The sequence below is a fragment of the Salvia miltiorrhiza genome, chromosome 4 (genome assembly GCF_028751815.1).
Source record: "Salvia miltiorrhiza cultivar Shanhuang (shh) chromosome 4, IMPLAD_Smil_shh, whole genome shotgun sequence".
NCBI classification, from domain to species: Eukaryota; Viridiplantae; Streptophyta; class Magnoliopsida; order Lamiales; family Lamiaceae; genus Salvia; species Salvia miltiorrhiza.
In genome coordinates, this window is record NC_080390.1 from 50701978 (window position 1) to 50718700 (window position 16723).

Below are 16723 nucleotides of genomic sequence, written 5' to 3' on the forward strand. Positions count from 1 at the left end.
GCCATTTATAACTCTGATCTCTTTAGAAGAAGATAATCAAGTGTGCATCAGTATGGTGCATCCTAGTGAGACTTTTGAGTTAGTCATTTACGGTTAGCCAGCTTCATATGAGGACCATACGAATTCGGGCCGGGCACGTGCATGTAGCAATGGGCGCCTTGAGACGCATATGTGCATCATCGCGGGGAGCATTGAAGGGGCAAAAGTTTTGTCTAAGTGACTTGTGAAGATGACTTGGTGGTGGTCCGGTGGCTCAGCAGCGGCTCGCGCCCAGACAAGCTGATTCAGAGAGAGTCCTGGAGCGAAAGGACTCGGTCCAAGGTATATACTTCGGTATCGGTATATGCCGGTATCATTAAAGGTATATACTGAAATAAAGCATAGTGTGTGTGTGTGTGTGTGTGTGAAGTCGTTCATTATCCTATATGATTTCACATGAAATTAGGATAAATAAAGAGAAATGAAATGTGAGAGAATAATAGTTGTGGCAGTTAGTTTAGTTCTTCTTCGACATTGCTTAGCCCACACTTAATCGATGTGGATTGAATCATGACAAGTCACCACGTTTCTGATTCGCTGCTCGTAGCGCCCCATAAAGCTCTGAATGGAACAGAGCATGAGACTGGCTTTGATACCATATTGTTACAACACGCTAGATGGAACTCATTCTCAAATTCAGGCTATCAAGAAAAGAGTGTCCAAAGTATTATAAACCAAATCACTATTAACTCATACTTAACCGATATGAAATGGATCATGATGTTCTGATTTATCAATAAAGATTATACTATTGACCTTCCGTGGACGTAGGCATCTTGTTGAAACATGTATATCTCATCTCGATCGAATTCTTTACAGGTTATATTAAATGTTTAAATAAATATGTTACAAATAATTAAAGAGCTTTAAATGAGTTTGTCAATTGGCTATAATGTCATATCAGACCAGAGAAATAGTCAAACGATATAATTTGGAACAAGAAGCTATAATGTTTCATTTTGATCACCAACTAATCTATTTTATTTTTCGAATTCAAGGTGTAGTTTGAACAGTTAATCATGACAATTGGTGGTTTGCAAAAAAATTGTTTCAGAAATGATAGTTTTTAGTATAATCATCTTATGATTTTGCATTAAATTCTTTATCTACTTTGTGTTTACTTGAATATTTAAAATAACTTGAATGGTTTATGTAGAAGTCCTTATTAGAGGCCGAAAGTTTTAGCTTTCAACTAACTAAACAGAAGTTGCAGATTCAATAATTGTGTTATTTTGAAAATCATAAATATAGTAAGGGCGATTCATAACCAATATTTTACTCGCTGTAAAATCTTCATTAAATATTGTGTTGAGCGTGGGATTAATCTTAACAGAAAAATAAATAAAAACGAAAAATAATACGAGGATTTACGTGATTTAATCATGGAGATCTACATCCACGGAGGTTGCTCGACTTTTCACTATATTTGGGAGTACTTATTACATGTACAAAGTTGAGTAGTAATCATAATTTGCTCATAATTCTATACATAAGAGCCCTATTTATAAGTTATTAAGTGGACCTAGCTCTAAAGTCCATCAAACAGTGCAATTAGACCCAAATCGTTGACATAGTTAAAATTGTTAAAGGTGGCGTTGACACGGTTGGAGGCGCTAAGGGTGGCGTTGACCACGGGTGGAAGTTGACACATAGCTGGAGGTCGTTGACATGGTTGGAGATTGCCACGGGTGGGATTTGGCACACTTGAATGTCAAAGGTTACTTTTCACACGGATGGACAGTGACATAGCTGTCAAAGCGGACTTCATCGCTAAGTTGTAAAGGCTAATTTTCCATAGATGGACGTCACATCTGAGTACGGGTGAGCTTCCATGGGTGGATTTCCACGGGTGCACAACGCTGGTGCGTATTTTACTCCTCATCATATTAAAAAAATGCGTATTAAATAGTGATTAATCCATATTTAATTATGATAAATCTATTAAAATTTGTCGAGATTTAATTATAGATTTGGAATCTATATCTCGAGCACATAAATTTAATGTATTTGTTTGTTCATTTCAAAGTTATAATGAATGAGTAATTAATACATGAAGTTTGGTGCCACCGCTGCCGGGCAGGTTCCAGTGTGATGTTGATGCTCTTTATGACCCTCAGCGGCAGCAATATGGTGTAGGTGTGGTGGTTTGGAATCATTTAGGTGAGGTGTGGTTGGCGGCGGCGAAGGCCAGTCGGGCAAGCTCGAATTCTCTTACTATGGAGATCATGGCTGTTGTGGCTAGTATTTCTTGGTGTTTGGAACATGATATTCTTCCTATTGAATTGTTCACTGATTCTATGATGGCTGCAAGAATCATGGCTTGTCCGGACGAGGGGGGTCGCTTTTTGCCGGATGATATTCTTGATATTCTTACTTTGGCTAGATAGTCTATGCTTATTAGTGTTAATCACATGTATAGAGAGGCGAATGATATAGCTCATAGCCTCGCACAATTTGCGCGCTCTTGTCACCAACCTATTTGTTGGGTTGCGAGGTTTCCGTGTTGGCTTCGTGAGCTGGCTTCGGAGGACATTACTTAATTTATATATGATCTTGGCATGTCTGTTATGGGCATGGCTTCCCCTTGAAAAAAAAAAGACATGAAGTTTGGTGGCTCATTCGTGGCTCGCATTAGGGGGTGACGTAGTAGAGGTAGGTTACACCACGTGGCGTATGGAGAGAAGACACAACCATTCAAACCCAACCACTCTCACCTATTCAGATTCAACCACCTCCCACCCTTTCGTGAATAGTCACACTTGTTCAGGGTTCAATCACCTCGCACCCCTTCGCGAACAAACACCTTTTGGCTATAAATAGGAGCCCCCCATGATTAGAATCATTCATTCAGCATATCATTTCGATCGTATTCGAATATTCTATCATATTTTACTTATAGTTTGAGTCATAGGAGTGATATTCAATCCCAAATATCGAGTAGTTCGCCAGAACGTCGACATGTGATGCAACATCACGAGTTCAACTTAGTCGTTGTATCTTGGAAACAAATATTGTGGACCGCAAGCACCTATAGCGGAGTATTATTGTCTTACTGATAAAGAGCCCAACTTTTTCCTCGACTCGTCAATACAGATAACATTTTCCGATTCGTTATTGTTATTCAAATTCAATTGTATGATTCTACATTGTAAGTCTGCTTATCGTTTCTTCAACACCTACCATATATATGACATTAAATTCAATTGTTTTTCCATTTTTGGCGTCTATCCTTACAAATATGGCCACTGTATGACACTTTTATTATTGAAACATGGCCTCACATCCTTTCCTTGTCTTTTTATCTTTACAAATACCCCTTATTTACAAAAAAAAATCACCATTTATTCAATCTCAACAACTCATGCACACACTGGTGGAACTCTTTCTCTACTACATAAAAATCACCACCCATTTTATTAAAACTTGTGCCCACCAAAAGTGTCATACTTTTGGTGAAATGAGGGAGTAAATAATTAAATACTAAATAAATCTACAATTCAAAATTATAAGATAAGATCCTCAAGATTTTTTTCATGGACGAAGGTAGTAAATAAGATCTTCGAGATTTTTTTTTGATGTTTTTCATTGCTACAGCTTAGAAAACTGTACTCTCTCCGTCCCAACGGATTTGAGTCGTATTCCTTTTTGGGTCGTCCCAACGAAGTTGAGTCGTTCCCTTTTTTTAGTAAAAACGAGGCAATTTAAAGCTTTAATTAACAAAACTAATTACACCCCTTATTTTTTGTTAATTAACCCAATTAATAAATAAATTGTTTTTAAATAATTTCAAAAAATTAACTAAATTATTTTCAAAATAAATTTCAAATAATTAATAACGAAATAAATTTCAAAATAAATAAATAACTAAAAAAATTATTATTTATTAATTTCAAAATTAATAAATACTAATTTATAAATAAATAATTAATTTCAAATTAATTAATTATAAATAAATTATTTTAAAAAATAATTAATAAATCATAAATAAATAAAAATAAAAATAAATTAATTTATTTATTTGATTTAATAAAATTTAAAAAGTATTAAATATATAAATAATCACTTATCCACAAACTTCAAACATACTTAAACAACTAATACCAATTCCATAATTATCGTGCCCAAAAAAACTCCTCAATTTCGACAGGATGGAGGGAGTAATAGAGAGTCAAATTTTCCTTTGCAACAAATTTGCAGCAAAGGATGATGAATGTTGTGTTCACGGAGAACGAGCGGCGGCATAAGGCGAGACGAGTCCAACAGTTACTGAGTTGGTGGAAGCAAATGTCGATGTTGTGAAGAACAAAGGAGAAGAGTAAAAAGGAATTAGATAAGGAGATTTTGTGTTGTTTCCATATCTCGCAGGGACGAGTGAATGAGAGTATTTTAGTTATATAAATATTTTTTTGTGTAATTTATTTTATTGTGATTTATATTAATGGTTATAGGGATAAAATATTAAATTTGTTATTTTCTTATAATCTATACTATACTATATTAAAAGACGAGTTTTCAATTTCAAATTGATTTCAAATCAATTTGAATGTCAATTTTGTAAATAAAAGATAATTCAAGGTTATATGCAAAAAAATCTGGAGAAAAACGTGTATACAACTTAAAAACTGATTTTAACCTCATGTTCATTATTTGAAATAATTATTGAGTAAATATCTAATATTTACCAAATTTATTGGAATGTTCAATTCCAAAAAAGATGAGCCGTTTGAGCTATGATTAATTTATTACGGACCTATCTATCTATACTATTATTAAGAAAGCAATTTTTTAATTTTTAATTGATTTTAAATTAATTTCAAAATTGAATAGTAATTTTGTAGTTCTAATAAAATTGAAGGTTTATTTATGAACTATATTTTTTTTAATCTTTTTTTCTTTATCTTCTTATTTTTTTGTTGTATTTATTTCTAAAATTGTGAAATTTGACTAATTATAAAATATTTAATATGCATATCAAATTAAAGATCATGATAAGAGTTTTTAAAATGTGAAAGTTATATTTATTTAAAGATTAAAATTCTAAAAAAATTCTCTCCGTTCTCATCATTTTTTAATAAATCTATGTTTTAATTCTTTTTTATTTTTATTTTCATTTTTTAACTTTTTTTTGTATTTTCATAAAACTAAATTTTATAATTATAAATTCTTCTTTATTTTTTTATTATTCAATTCAAATATATTCAATTAAAATTAATTTTTTATTATATTTATAAATATGATAATTGAGTTGATATCAATTTTATATAAATATAAAATTATAAAATTGTTTCCCGTGCGTTGCACGGGGTGCAAATCCTAGTTATTCTAATAAAGTGGTTACAATAAATAAAATGATGGCTATGAATAGATATTCATAACCCTTAAATTATTATTTGTCTAGAAATTTAATCTAATTTATAGAAATAAAATAATTATTGAAAAAAAAGTGCTCTGTATAGAATCACACATAGTATACGTATTTTTTAGTGTGGCCCAAATAATACTTAAATCGCAGCCCAACAGCCTTAATCCATTGACGATGACGAGCCTGATACTCTGTTTCCGGATTCTAACTTGATTTTTGGCTTTGATTGTTGACAAGTGGTGGTCTAATATTCTCAAAATAGTTAGTTCCACTTCCCCACTTTCACTTGGATTTGAGAGTATAATTAAGAAATTTGGGTAGAGGTTGGTTTGTAATTATGAGATCATAGATTTAAAGGGACAATAAATAGCACAAACATTCAACGGTTGATATATATATGTGCCTTCGCATTCTGCCGTGTGGCTGTGTGTGGGTCACATTCTATCTCCCTCTCTAAAACACACATACATACACACGCACTTGGTCCACTCCAAGAACTAGGGGAATTGCGTGTCCTCCATTCTCTCTCTAAATCTCTACTTTTTTCTATTCACAAAAAATTATTACAAACATTTTTTTTGGGTAAATATCATATTAAACTTTAAACTATACCCGCTTTATCAAAAATACTCTGAAATTTTGAAATGCTCTCAAAACCCTCAAAGTATCAGGATTTTATCAAATATATCCTGCATCTCTTTTCCGGTCACCAGAAATATGACGTGGCTCGCCGGATGCCACAGTGTAATTTAAATTCTATTTTTTTAAATCCATGTCATTTTTTTATTCTCTTTTCTTAATCCATGTCATTCTTTTATATTCTCTTTTATTCTAATCAATCGAAATCGCGAAACGGTAGCAGCCCCACGCGGGGTTTCAGGGGGCGGCGACCTCGACTCCGGGCGACGACGTTGCTTCAGCAGCGGCGACCTCGACTCCGGGCGAAGCAGCAGCAGATTCGGGCGGCGGCGTTGCTTCAGCAGCGGCGACCTCGACTCCGGGCGAAGCAGCAGCAGATCCGGGCGGCGGCGTTGCTTCAGCAGCGGCGACCTCGACTCCGGGCGAAGCAGCAGCAGATCCGGGCGGCGGCGTTGCTTCAGCAGCGGCGACGTCGGGGTGACGGTGGTTCCAGGCGTGGTAGCGCGGCGCGACAGCGATCGAGAGCGAGAGAGACGAGAGATGTGTGTGGGTGTGTTTCAGCGATGGAGAAGAAGAAGGGGCGTCGGCTCAAGCAGAGAGACGCCGGCGTGGAGGCGGCCGAGCATTAGCCGGCCTCAGGATGCGGCGGCAGAACCGAGAGAAGGGAAGGAGATGAGCTCCGTACTGGGTGTGTGGGTGAGTTTGGTAAAACCGTAAAAAAGAGAATAAAAAAATGAGAATAAAAGAATGACATGGATTAAAAAAAGAGAATAAAAAAATGACATGGATTTTAAAAAATAGAATTTAAATTACACTGTGGCATCCGGCGAGCCACGTCATATTTCTGGTGACCGGAAAATAGATGCGGGATATATTTGATAAAATTCTGATACTTTGAGGGTTTTGAGAGCATTTCGAAAGTTTCAGGGTATTTCTGATAAAGCGGGTATAGTTTAAGGTTTAATATGATATTTACCCTTTTTTTTTGTCTACGAATAAAATTATCATTTTCGATCCACACATTTCACTTACATTTAAAATGAAATCCTTATTCAACTAACAAATTTTATTAAAATTTGTATCGTCCATAATATGATAAATTTTTCTTGAATTGTAGAGGGTATGTTTTTTTTGTCTCATTTTGGTTGTATCTTCTCTCATTCTCATTTGTTTTTGAAATTACTCCATTTTGCAACAAAAACAATTCCTATTTTTTTTAGTCCGTCTTATAAATAATTTTAATAACTATCCCCTTAAAATTACCACATATTTACACATATTGTCATTAAAACTCGTGTCAACTTTGTTGAAGAAGAGTTTTCGTACTGAAGAAGTATAATTTATTATCCAAGGAGGTACACTGCTTTACATTTGAACCCGCTATTTTATCGACCATATTGCTCTTATATACATACCACATATGATGTATGCATGTATATTTGGAGATATAGATGTGATTTTGTAGTATCCACTTTTTTCATAATATATAGGTTCAAATTTGGACTACACAATTTCATTATGTGGCGCACGAAGCATGTGACACGTGGCAGATGCCTTTCAAGGCAAAATACACACAAGGGTAAGTAGAAATAAAATTTTTGAAAATTCATTTTTTTTTCGCATTGTTGCTGGCATAATTATTTATATAGTTGAATATAAATATGCATAACATTTCACACAAATATGTATAGCACTATGTGATTAGTCAGGTGACCAACGACGAGAGACACCTGACGGTGTCACATAGTCTTATGCATATAACTGAATACAAATATGTATATACATAAATACATATATGCATAACGCTACACACAAATATACATAGTCATATGCGATCCGTCAGGTGATCAACGGTGAACATGTCATATATTCTCATGCACATGTCTATCGAACATTATGCATATTTGTGTTAAACTATATGCATAATTTTGACGGCGGTCGTTCCAAAAAAATGAATTTTCGAACAAAAAAATAGATTTTTTTTTTTAGTTTTCAAAATCTTATTCCTATTTTATCCCTGTGGGTATTTTGCCTTGGAAGCCTTTGGAAGGCATCTGCCACGTGTCACGCTCCTAGTGCGCCAAATACACTATTTGTGTGGTCCATATTTTGTATATATATATATATATATATATATAGAGAGAGAGAGAGAGAGAGAGAGAGAAATGATCTAGTATTCTAGTGAGAATGATTAAATGTGATGAGAAATGAGAATTAAAATAATATTAATTTATTTAAAATTTTCATGCAAAATGAAAATAACTAATATTTCAATATAAATTTATGAATACGTCAATATAAATGTACGAATAACCGCTATTCGTGCATTACAAATTTATTCATATATTTTATATTAGTTTATTCATTATTCTTATTTTTTACAAAAATAATAATAATAATTTATTTAGAATTACGAGAGGTATCTATTATATAATCAAGGGAAAAGTATCAAATAAGCCCCCGTCGTGGTGGCCCTTTTTACGTCTGGCCCCCTATAGTCGAAGGGGTATCAACTAAACCCATAAACTAATTAAAATCGAATAATTTCCCCCCTCTGACCTAACGCCGTTAAGTGTCCGTTAACGTTTGGGTTTAATTGCACTATCTACTTCAGGGGTGGATCTGTACCTTTTTTTTTCTTTTTTTTTTTTAATTTCAGCAACCCACCCCCGACATCAACTTAACCACCCCCGTACTCATCGGCTCCAACTTACACTTTGTCAGCTCGCACGCGCTCAATCTCTTGATCGTCGACTACTTACCGCCGACATGCAGCAGCATCACCAACTCCAGATGTGGACCTGGATCGAATCCTGCTTGGTCCAAATCCATATCCGTATTTTTTTACTGAGGTCAGGATCCGGTCCAAATCCATTAGGTCCAAAAAAACGAGATTCATGTCCAGATCCATTAGATTCACAGGTTCTCAAGTCCTGACCCGAAAAAGAGAAAAAAGAATGGATCCGGGGGGCGATTAAGTTGATGTCGGAGGTGGGTTGCTGAAAATTATAAAAAAAACAAAAAAAATAAGGTGCAGATCCACCCCTGAAGTAGAGGGTGCAATTAAACCCAAACGTTAACGGACACTTAACGGCGTTAGGTCAGAGGGGGGAAATTATTCGATTTTAATTAGTTCAGGGGTTTAGTTGATACTACAAAAGGGCCACCACGACAGGGGCTTATTTGATACTTTTCCCTATAATCAAATAAGTCACTCGCACGCAGATGAGTCTTCTACACTACACATATGTGGAAAAATAATCGCACACAGGTGGAACTACTATCCACACAAAGATAGGAAAATAATCGCACGCAGACGGAACCACTATCCACACAAAATTACATTATATATATATATATATATATATATATATATATATATGAGATTGAATCCAGGACTTTTATAAAAGAGAGTCTATGAATACCTCAAGTTTAACACTTGAGCTCCGCACAAATTGGATGGGCGTGCATGTGTCAATTCTAGTGGGCAATGTTTTCTTTATCTTTCTTCTTCTTTATGGGATTCTCTAGGACGTGGAAGAAGTGATGATATGTTTTGTGGGACGAAGCCAAAAATGGAGGCTTCACTCTTGGACCCATTTCTCATGGGATAATTAAAGCGAAAGAATATGCAAGCAAATTATGTTAGCTTAGTTTTAGAGACCACTAATATTAACCATCATTCCCTTGTAAAATCAGTTGAGTCATGTATTTGGGTTTGGCTATGCTTTCTGGCTTAGTATTCTCCAAAATATATCATTATATAACCAAAATATGTGATGCACATTATAAAATCTAGGTTTCTTTTGATATTTCAACGAAAGAAATAGACCACTCTTTTTATTTCAAACGACATTCACTTTGTGGTCAATGCCCCCTCAACTGTCTCTAATTGAAGTTACATCGCTTCTTTTTTTCAAAGGAAAGGTACGTCATTTTCTTTAGAAAGTACAACTTCTTTGCAATTGGATAAAAGGCACAAATATCCCAACTCTTTCAATAATTTGCCTTTGCATGCCAATTTTACTTTCTGTCGGCAAATAACTAAACTCTTTAACATTATATGAAGAATTATTTTACCCATTAATTTAATTATAATTTATTTGATGCTATTTATCACTCGTATTAACTATTTTCTTTGCCCCATTACAAATATCTCATTTTATATAATGAGATATCTTTATTACAAATGTCTTCCTTTTTCGACAATATATTATATCTTTATTTTTAATATTTAAATAATTTTCATCAATCAATCTTATTTACAAATTATATACTCCACTTTTTAATCTTCGTGCTAAAAGTAATGAAACATTTATAATGAGATGAAAGAAGTAATGTTTTACATAAAAATAAATAAATAATGTTTCCGGATGCATAAACCCCACTAAATTTCCAGTATAGAACAAATATTTTGAACATATTGATGGCCGGAGGAGTGCCGGTCGAACCACAAAACTCATTCCAAATTCCCCCCAAATTTTGTGATTAGGGTTTAAATTAATTTGGGTTCTTGGGCGCCGGTGGCAACTGACATATTGCAATGGATAACGCAAACGGATTGGAGCAGACGTTTCAGGACGGCAAAATTTACCGCCATGTCAATGCTCTCATTGTTGCCCATCTCCGCGACAGCAATTTCAATCAGGTAACTCCTGACGACAATATATTTCACCATATTCTGTTTGCCTCTCTGCTTGTTTGGTTTAAAGACTTCATTTTTACCCCTCTCTTTGTAAATAAACTTGTCTGAGATGATAGATGAAGTTATTGAACTTGCTTGGAGTTTGATCGGGTTCATACTTGAGCAGAAATCTGGAGGTGAATTTGTGTTTCAAATTTGAGTTGAGTTATGCGAGATATTGTAAAGTTATAGCCTTTAATAATTTGGGAGGTTTCCAGACTGATCGAAGGTAGCTCAGCTCATAGTTCTGTACTGGCATTTGAAGGCGTGTATAGTGTATAGTTAGTGGAAATGCACCTATTTATTCTTGATACCAGTCTTGAGCTGATTTGGTGATTAAGTTGCAGTTTCAAGTTTCCTTATTAAATGAAATATTCAGCCACATAATTTTCAGCAGTCTAAATTGTTGGAACAATAAGTATAAAATGAATTTTAAGCAGTTCTAAAATTTACCTGCAATTTAAATGGTGAGCAATGAATTGCACATTTGATTATACCCGCTGTTATGAAAGTTCTAGTTGCTGATATTGCTCTTCTCCTATGTAGGCAGCAAGTGCGGTTGCATCAGCCACAATGACACCTCTAAGTGTCGAATTTCCTCCTAACAAGCTCCTTGAGTTGGTGGCCAAGGTTTGCACCTTTTGGTTGTAATTTTGCTTTCAACAATATCAAAAAAAGATTTACGATTTCTGAGGAATTATGAAAAGAAGGATACGAGATATGTGGTAGTTCTAATTGGTCAACAGGGTCTTGCAGTGGAAAAAGATGAGATGTTGAGAGGGATATCTTCAACTACACTATTTGATTCAAGCATACCTTCAACATATGGCTCAGTGCCTGCTCCACGAGTTGTTTCTATGGATTTCAGGTGTGCCATTCTGTCATAGTTTTATCATTGAACTTCATGATGTGCTTGTTATGTGTGGAAATGATGAATATGTTTGGTTGAAATATTTTTTATTTGTCTCTGAGGTCTTTTGACAACCTCAAACAATCTAATGATTAGTATGAACAACATGTAATAACTATGAAGTTAGGGACCAAATGAACAAAAAGTTACTGTCTGTCTCAAGCCTTAACTTGATCTTTCATATTAGAAGGGATTGTTTATCAAATTCTAACATAAGTACTATTACAAAAAGGAATATGCATTTCAAACAGTGGCATATATATATATATGTAAGGTATGGTTCTAGTGAGAACTACATTTTTCGTGAGAACGTGAAAACCATTATAATTAATGCATTCGCTGTTAAAATTAGCACTCGAAAAAATAAAATTTTCGCTCCCTCTAGGATTCGAACCCAGGTGATGCATTCATCCAGCAAGATAATGTATCCACTGTAGATCTTGATGATCGAAGAGCTAAAAATGGTTCTCCGTTCTTATTTTATTTAGTGGTTCTTACTTGAACCCCTCCCTATATATATATGTGTGTGTGTGTGTGTGTGTGTATTAGACTATCAGGGGAGAAATTCAGAAATAGCTTAAGTGAATTTTTTCAATGAAGGTCTTTGATATACCTGTTATGGAGTTTACACAAATTCACTTTCGGAGTCATTTATCCCATTCTGAAACGTCCAGTTCTGTTTTATTTATGGGTCATTCTAAAACTCTGTTTTGGGTGGCATAATCTAGAGATGCTTGGTCTATTCTTTTTTCTAACTGTAATGACTAGAAGTGATACTGATAATAATGATCCACATAAAAGGGCCACATATCTCAATATTATATGATTAATGGTTAAGAATAACAAAATTTCTTTTCAATAGTGCCGTGCATGATGTCAAAGGAGCATCAAAGAGTTTTCCAAAGCATGAAACACGGCATATTTCAGAGCACAAGGTCTGATATCACCATAAGAAAAATCTTGTGAGCATACTTCTGTTGATTTAACAAATTCTAGCTAGCTGAAATATGCTAAGGAATCACCCCCCCCCCACCCGGATTTTTTTAAAAGAATGTAGGTAGATGTGCAAGATTTAGTCCTGATGGAAGATTTCTTGCGACTGGAAGTGCTGACACATCAGTAAAGCTATTTGAGGTTAGATCCTACTTGTTAAGCATGAACATATCAATTATTATATCTAACTCATTGGTCTCTGCCCCCCAAAACTGAAACAAATATATTTCAGGTCTCAAAAGTCAAACAGATGATGCTTCCAGATCAAAGAGATGGTGGCCCTGTGCGGCCTGTTGTACGGACATTTTACGACCATCTACAAGTAAGTTTTTGTAATGAAGAAAGTGGTGGTATCTTGTTATCTTGGGCTCCTGAATGACATGCTTCTGTTGCATTTTTTAGAATTATGCTTTTGAATGGAGACCGTGACATGTATTTCCTTGTTTATAATGCCTTATCTTGCTACGCAGCCAATCAATGACTTGGATTTCCATCCTCACAACACAATTCTGATTTCTGGGGCCAAAGATCGCACAATAAAGTATGGCCCCAACCTTATGGATATTGTTTGTATGTGTAGAGTCCAATAGACAAGATATGCAAGCTGACCTTAAAAAAGTTTAGAGGATTTAGATTAAAGTATTATTGGACTCCTGCCAATCCAATTACTCAACATGAAAGATAAAGAAATTATATTGAAAGTGTAATCTTAAATATATGCTTTAGATTACTTATTGAATGCCTATGCTTATTGAATGGCAGGTTCTTTGATTTTTCAAAAACAGTAGCAAGGAAAGCCTTTAAAATTATTCAGGTTATCATTTGTCCAATTTATATTCAGTAGTTGATCTTCCCTTTTTCGAGCAATTTCTTGTGTGTGATCTCTTGTCTAAACTTTACAACTTGAATTTACAGGATACCCACAACGTGAGGTCTGTATCATTCCATCCCTCCGGAGAATTTCTTTTGGCAGGTCATTACATATTTTTAAATCTAAAGTACAACTGCTGTTGGATATCAAGCCAGAAGTGAAACTCTTTTAAGAAGTTATAATGAATTTAATCCCGTGTATACTGGCTTTGAATTTCGAGAAGGGTGTTTCTACATTTTCTTCCTTAGACATTTGCTTTCTTCCTCAAAATAATGTGTGTGTGTGTGTGTGTGCACGTGTGCATGCGAGCTTTCTTTTGATAAGGTATGTAAACAAAGCATTTTACAGGTTATGACGTTATGTGCTTCTTTCTTTTCGTTCTTAGGGTTAATTGCCTATAAATACACAAACTATACTCAAATTTTGGTCAAAAAATACATAAACTTTTAATTTTTTGGAATTTGACATGACCCCAAAAGTTTGTTGGCCAATAACTTGATTGACTGAATTCTGATGGCCAATCTGAAGGTACAGTTGGAAAGCTATTGACGTTGTCTTTCTAATGATATTTATATTGTTGGGTACTTGGGTTTTGGTAACCGGAAGTGGTCGGAAAAAAAATATATATAGAATTTCGTGACCTCGACTTTCATGCCATTTTTTTTATCACTTCCGGTTATCAAAACCCAACAATATAAATATCATTAGAAAGATAACATTAAGAGCTTTCTAACGGTACCTTCGGATTGCCCATCAGAATTCAGACAATCAATTTATTAGCCGACGAACTTTCGGCTCCGGTTAAATTCCAAAAATATAAAAGTTTATGTATTTTTTAACCAAAAAAATAGATTTGGTCAAAAACCCAAGTTTGAGTATAGTTCGTGTATTTATAGGCCAATTAACCCTTACTAGAAATAATGAAGACACCCAAATTCATCATGATTCATGATATCATGTTGAGAAGTGTTCGTAATAAAGGTCTTCTTTGCTGGGTGACACATGCTAATCTATTTAATAGGTCCATCCTGCAACTTCTTTAACTTAACACTAGAGTTGTTTCTGATTTCTCGTATTCTTTTTCTTTTTCATTTTTTGCAGCCTTTTGTAAAAAATGTACTTATAATATGTTTATGTGTACTGGTGCCTTCTATACTCGAGGGCTTGTTATATATTCTGTTATTAGTTTATGAAACTCTCTGAAACCTGAAACTCTTGACAATAATTGCATATAGTTGGTTTCTTAATCAAATTTGCAGTTATCTTTACTGTACTTTAACAACAGGAAGGAGAAAATTAATCACTCTTTGAAACTTCATGTTCTAGAAAATGAAAGATCAAGTGCACTGGTCATAAGGAAAGGGTTACCCCTTAACCAAATATTTGACCATGGTTTTAGGAAGGAGCTTTGTTCTGTATTAATTGTTTCACGATACGCTAATTTAATAGTAGAGTGTGCTTAGAATATTTTTATCGGGATGTTCTGATGATCTAATTTGATTGCAGGAACTGACCATCCCATCGCACACTTGTATGATGTTAATACTTTCCAGTGCTATCTATCCGCAAATGTTCAAGAGACTAGCAATGGAGCTATAAACCAGGTAAACCCAACCCTGTTCTGCTACAGATAAAGATATCAATTATCAATCATTATAATTCTCACATTTCACTTATTTCTTGCAGGTCAGATATTCGTCAACTGGTGGCATCTATGTAACAGCTTCAAAAGATGGAGCTGTTCGGTTGTGGGATGGGGTGACGTCCCAGTGTGTCCGTTCAATTCTTAGTGCTCATGGAACAGCGGAAGCTACTAGTGCAATTTTCACCAAGGATCAACGGTAGGGGCTTGTCGTGTCATTGTTTAATGGAATAAATTATAAGTTGCGTAATCTAACAAAAAGATATTCTAGGATTCTTGACAGAAAAAGATAGCCAGGTGAAAAGAAAAACCAAAAGTTCAGAGGTTCTGTTTGATGATGTACTGCTTTTACATTTTTCTGGGCAAACTAACATTGGGGCATAATTCCATAAATCTTCCTAAGCTCAGGTCTAGAAATATTTAAGTTTTCTGATGTTACACTATTCCTTTCTAACGATCCCCAGTCATTTGTTCTGCCCTCGGCATTTTATTTGTTAAAGTGATAATTTTTTAGAATATTCTTCCTGAATTTTCAGAATGTACTGATATTTCACAAGGAACTTGGGCCATTCTCTCACCTCTTGATCCATTTCATAGGTATGTTCTTTCTTCTGGAAAAGATTCCATCGTGAATCTTTGGGAGGTTGGGACAGGTAGGTTAGTCAAGCAATATCTTGGGGCGACACATACACAATTGCGGTGCCAGGTACGTTTAACATTTTTTGCCAGCTCTAGGCATTTGCTATTGAAATTTATTTTCCTAGTCTTTCATCTGTAATCTGTCACTGGCTTCTGCAAGTGCAACAATATTTATCATAAGACTGTGACAGCTTACTTTAAAACAGTCATGTGGACACTCGAGGCTTATTTTCTGTATTTTGAAGAATATATTTTATTGGGTGAAGATGTGTAAGCATGTGCCCTTGGAATCACAAAACGCACGCTTAAGGTTTTTTAATGCTATAAAGGATTTCTTAATGTGACTCATGCTAATTGATTTTGATACTGCAGGCTGTTTTCAATGAAACAGAGGAATTCGTACTCTCCATTGATGAATCAAGCAATGAGGTCCCTTTGTTTGGCTAAATAATTTTTGGCATGAATTTAGTAAGAGATCTTCCTTTCGGTGATAGATGTTATGTTTGTGGTGCAGATTGTTATCTGGGATGCTCTTACAGCAGAGAAAGTTGCTAGATGGCCTTCGAACCATATGGGAAGTCCCCGTTGGCTCGAGCATTCGCCAGTCGAGGCAGCATTCGTCACTTCTGGAACAGACAGGATCAATTAGGTTCTGGAAAGAGACATGATGATGCTACTATCCGAGGCATTGATGCTTGCTGGGTTTTTTCCTTGTCAGGGATCATTTCATTGATATGTAATGAACTTTAATTTTGACTTCAATTAATTTTGGAGGTAGTGGAATAGTTGTGATTTTTGCGCCCCAACTTTGGTTGTCTTGTCTTATTTGATTGCAGAGTTATCAAGATAGCCAATTTTGGTTTCTCATCATGTTGTTGATTCAAGCAACTCTTAAATTATATTCTTAAAACAGAACTGTAAGTTAGTAGAGCTCATAAATAATT

The 16723-nt window shown here is 34.9% G+C and overlaps 1 protein-coding gene across 1 annotated transcript; it reads left to right on the forward strand.

The window, feature by feature from the left end:
• The first annotated feature begins 10402 nt into the window (after positions 1-10402).
• LOC131020295 (cleavage stimulation factor subunit 50) lies at positions 10403-16649 on the forward strand. Its single transcript, XM_057949023.1, is given in 15 exon segments — positions 10403-10688; positions 11271-11354; positions 11471-11592; positions 12497-12569; positions 12685-12768; positions 12860-12949; positions 13098-13168; positions 13390-13441; positions 13543-13600; positions 15005-15102; positions 15185-15339; positions 15738-15846; positions 16152-16208; positions 16294-16419; positions 16421-16649. Coding segments are annotated over 15 exon segments (1311 nt in total). The 5' UTR covers positions 10403-10583; the 3' UTR covers positions 16448-16649.
• Positions 16650-16723: the final 74 nt, after the last annotated feature.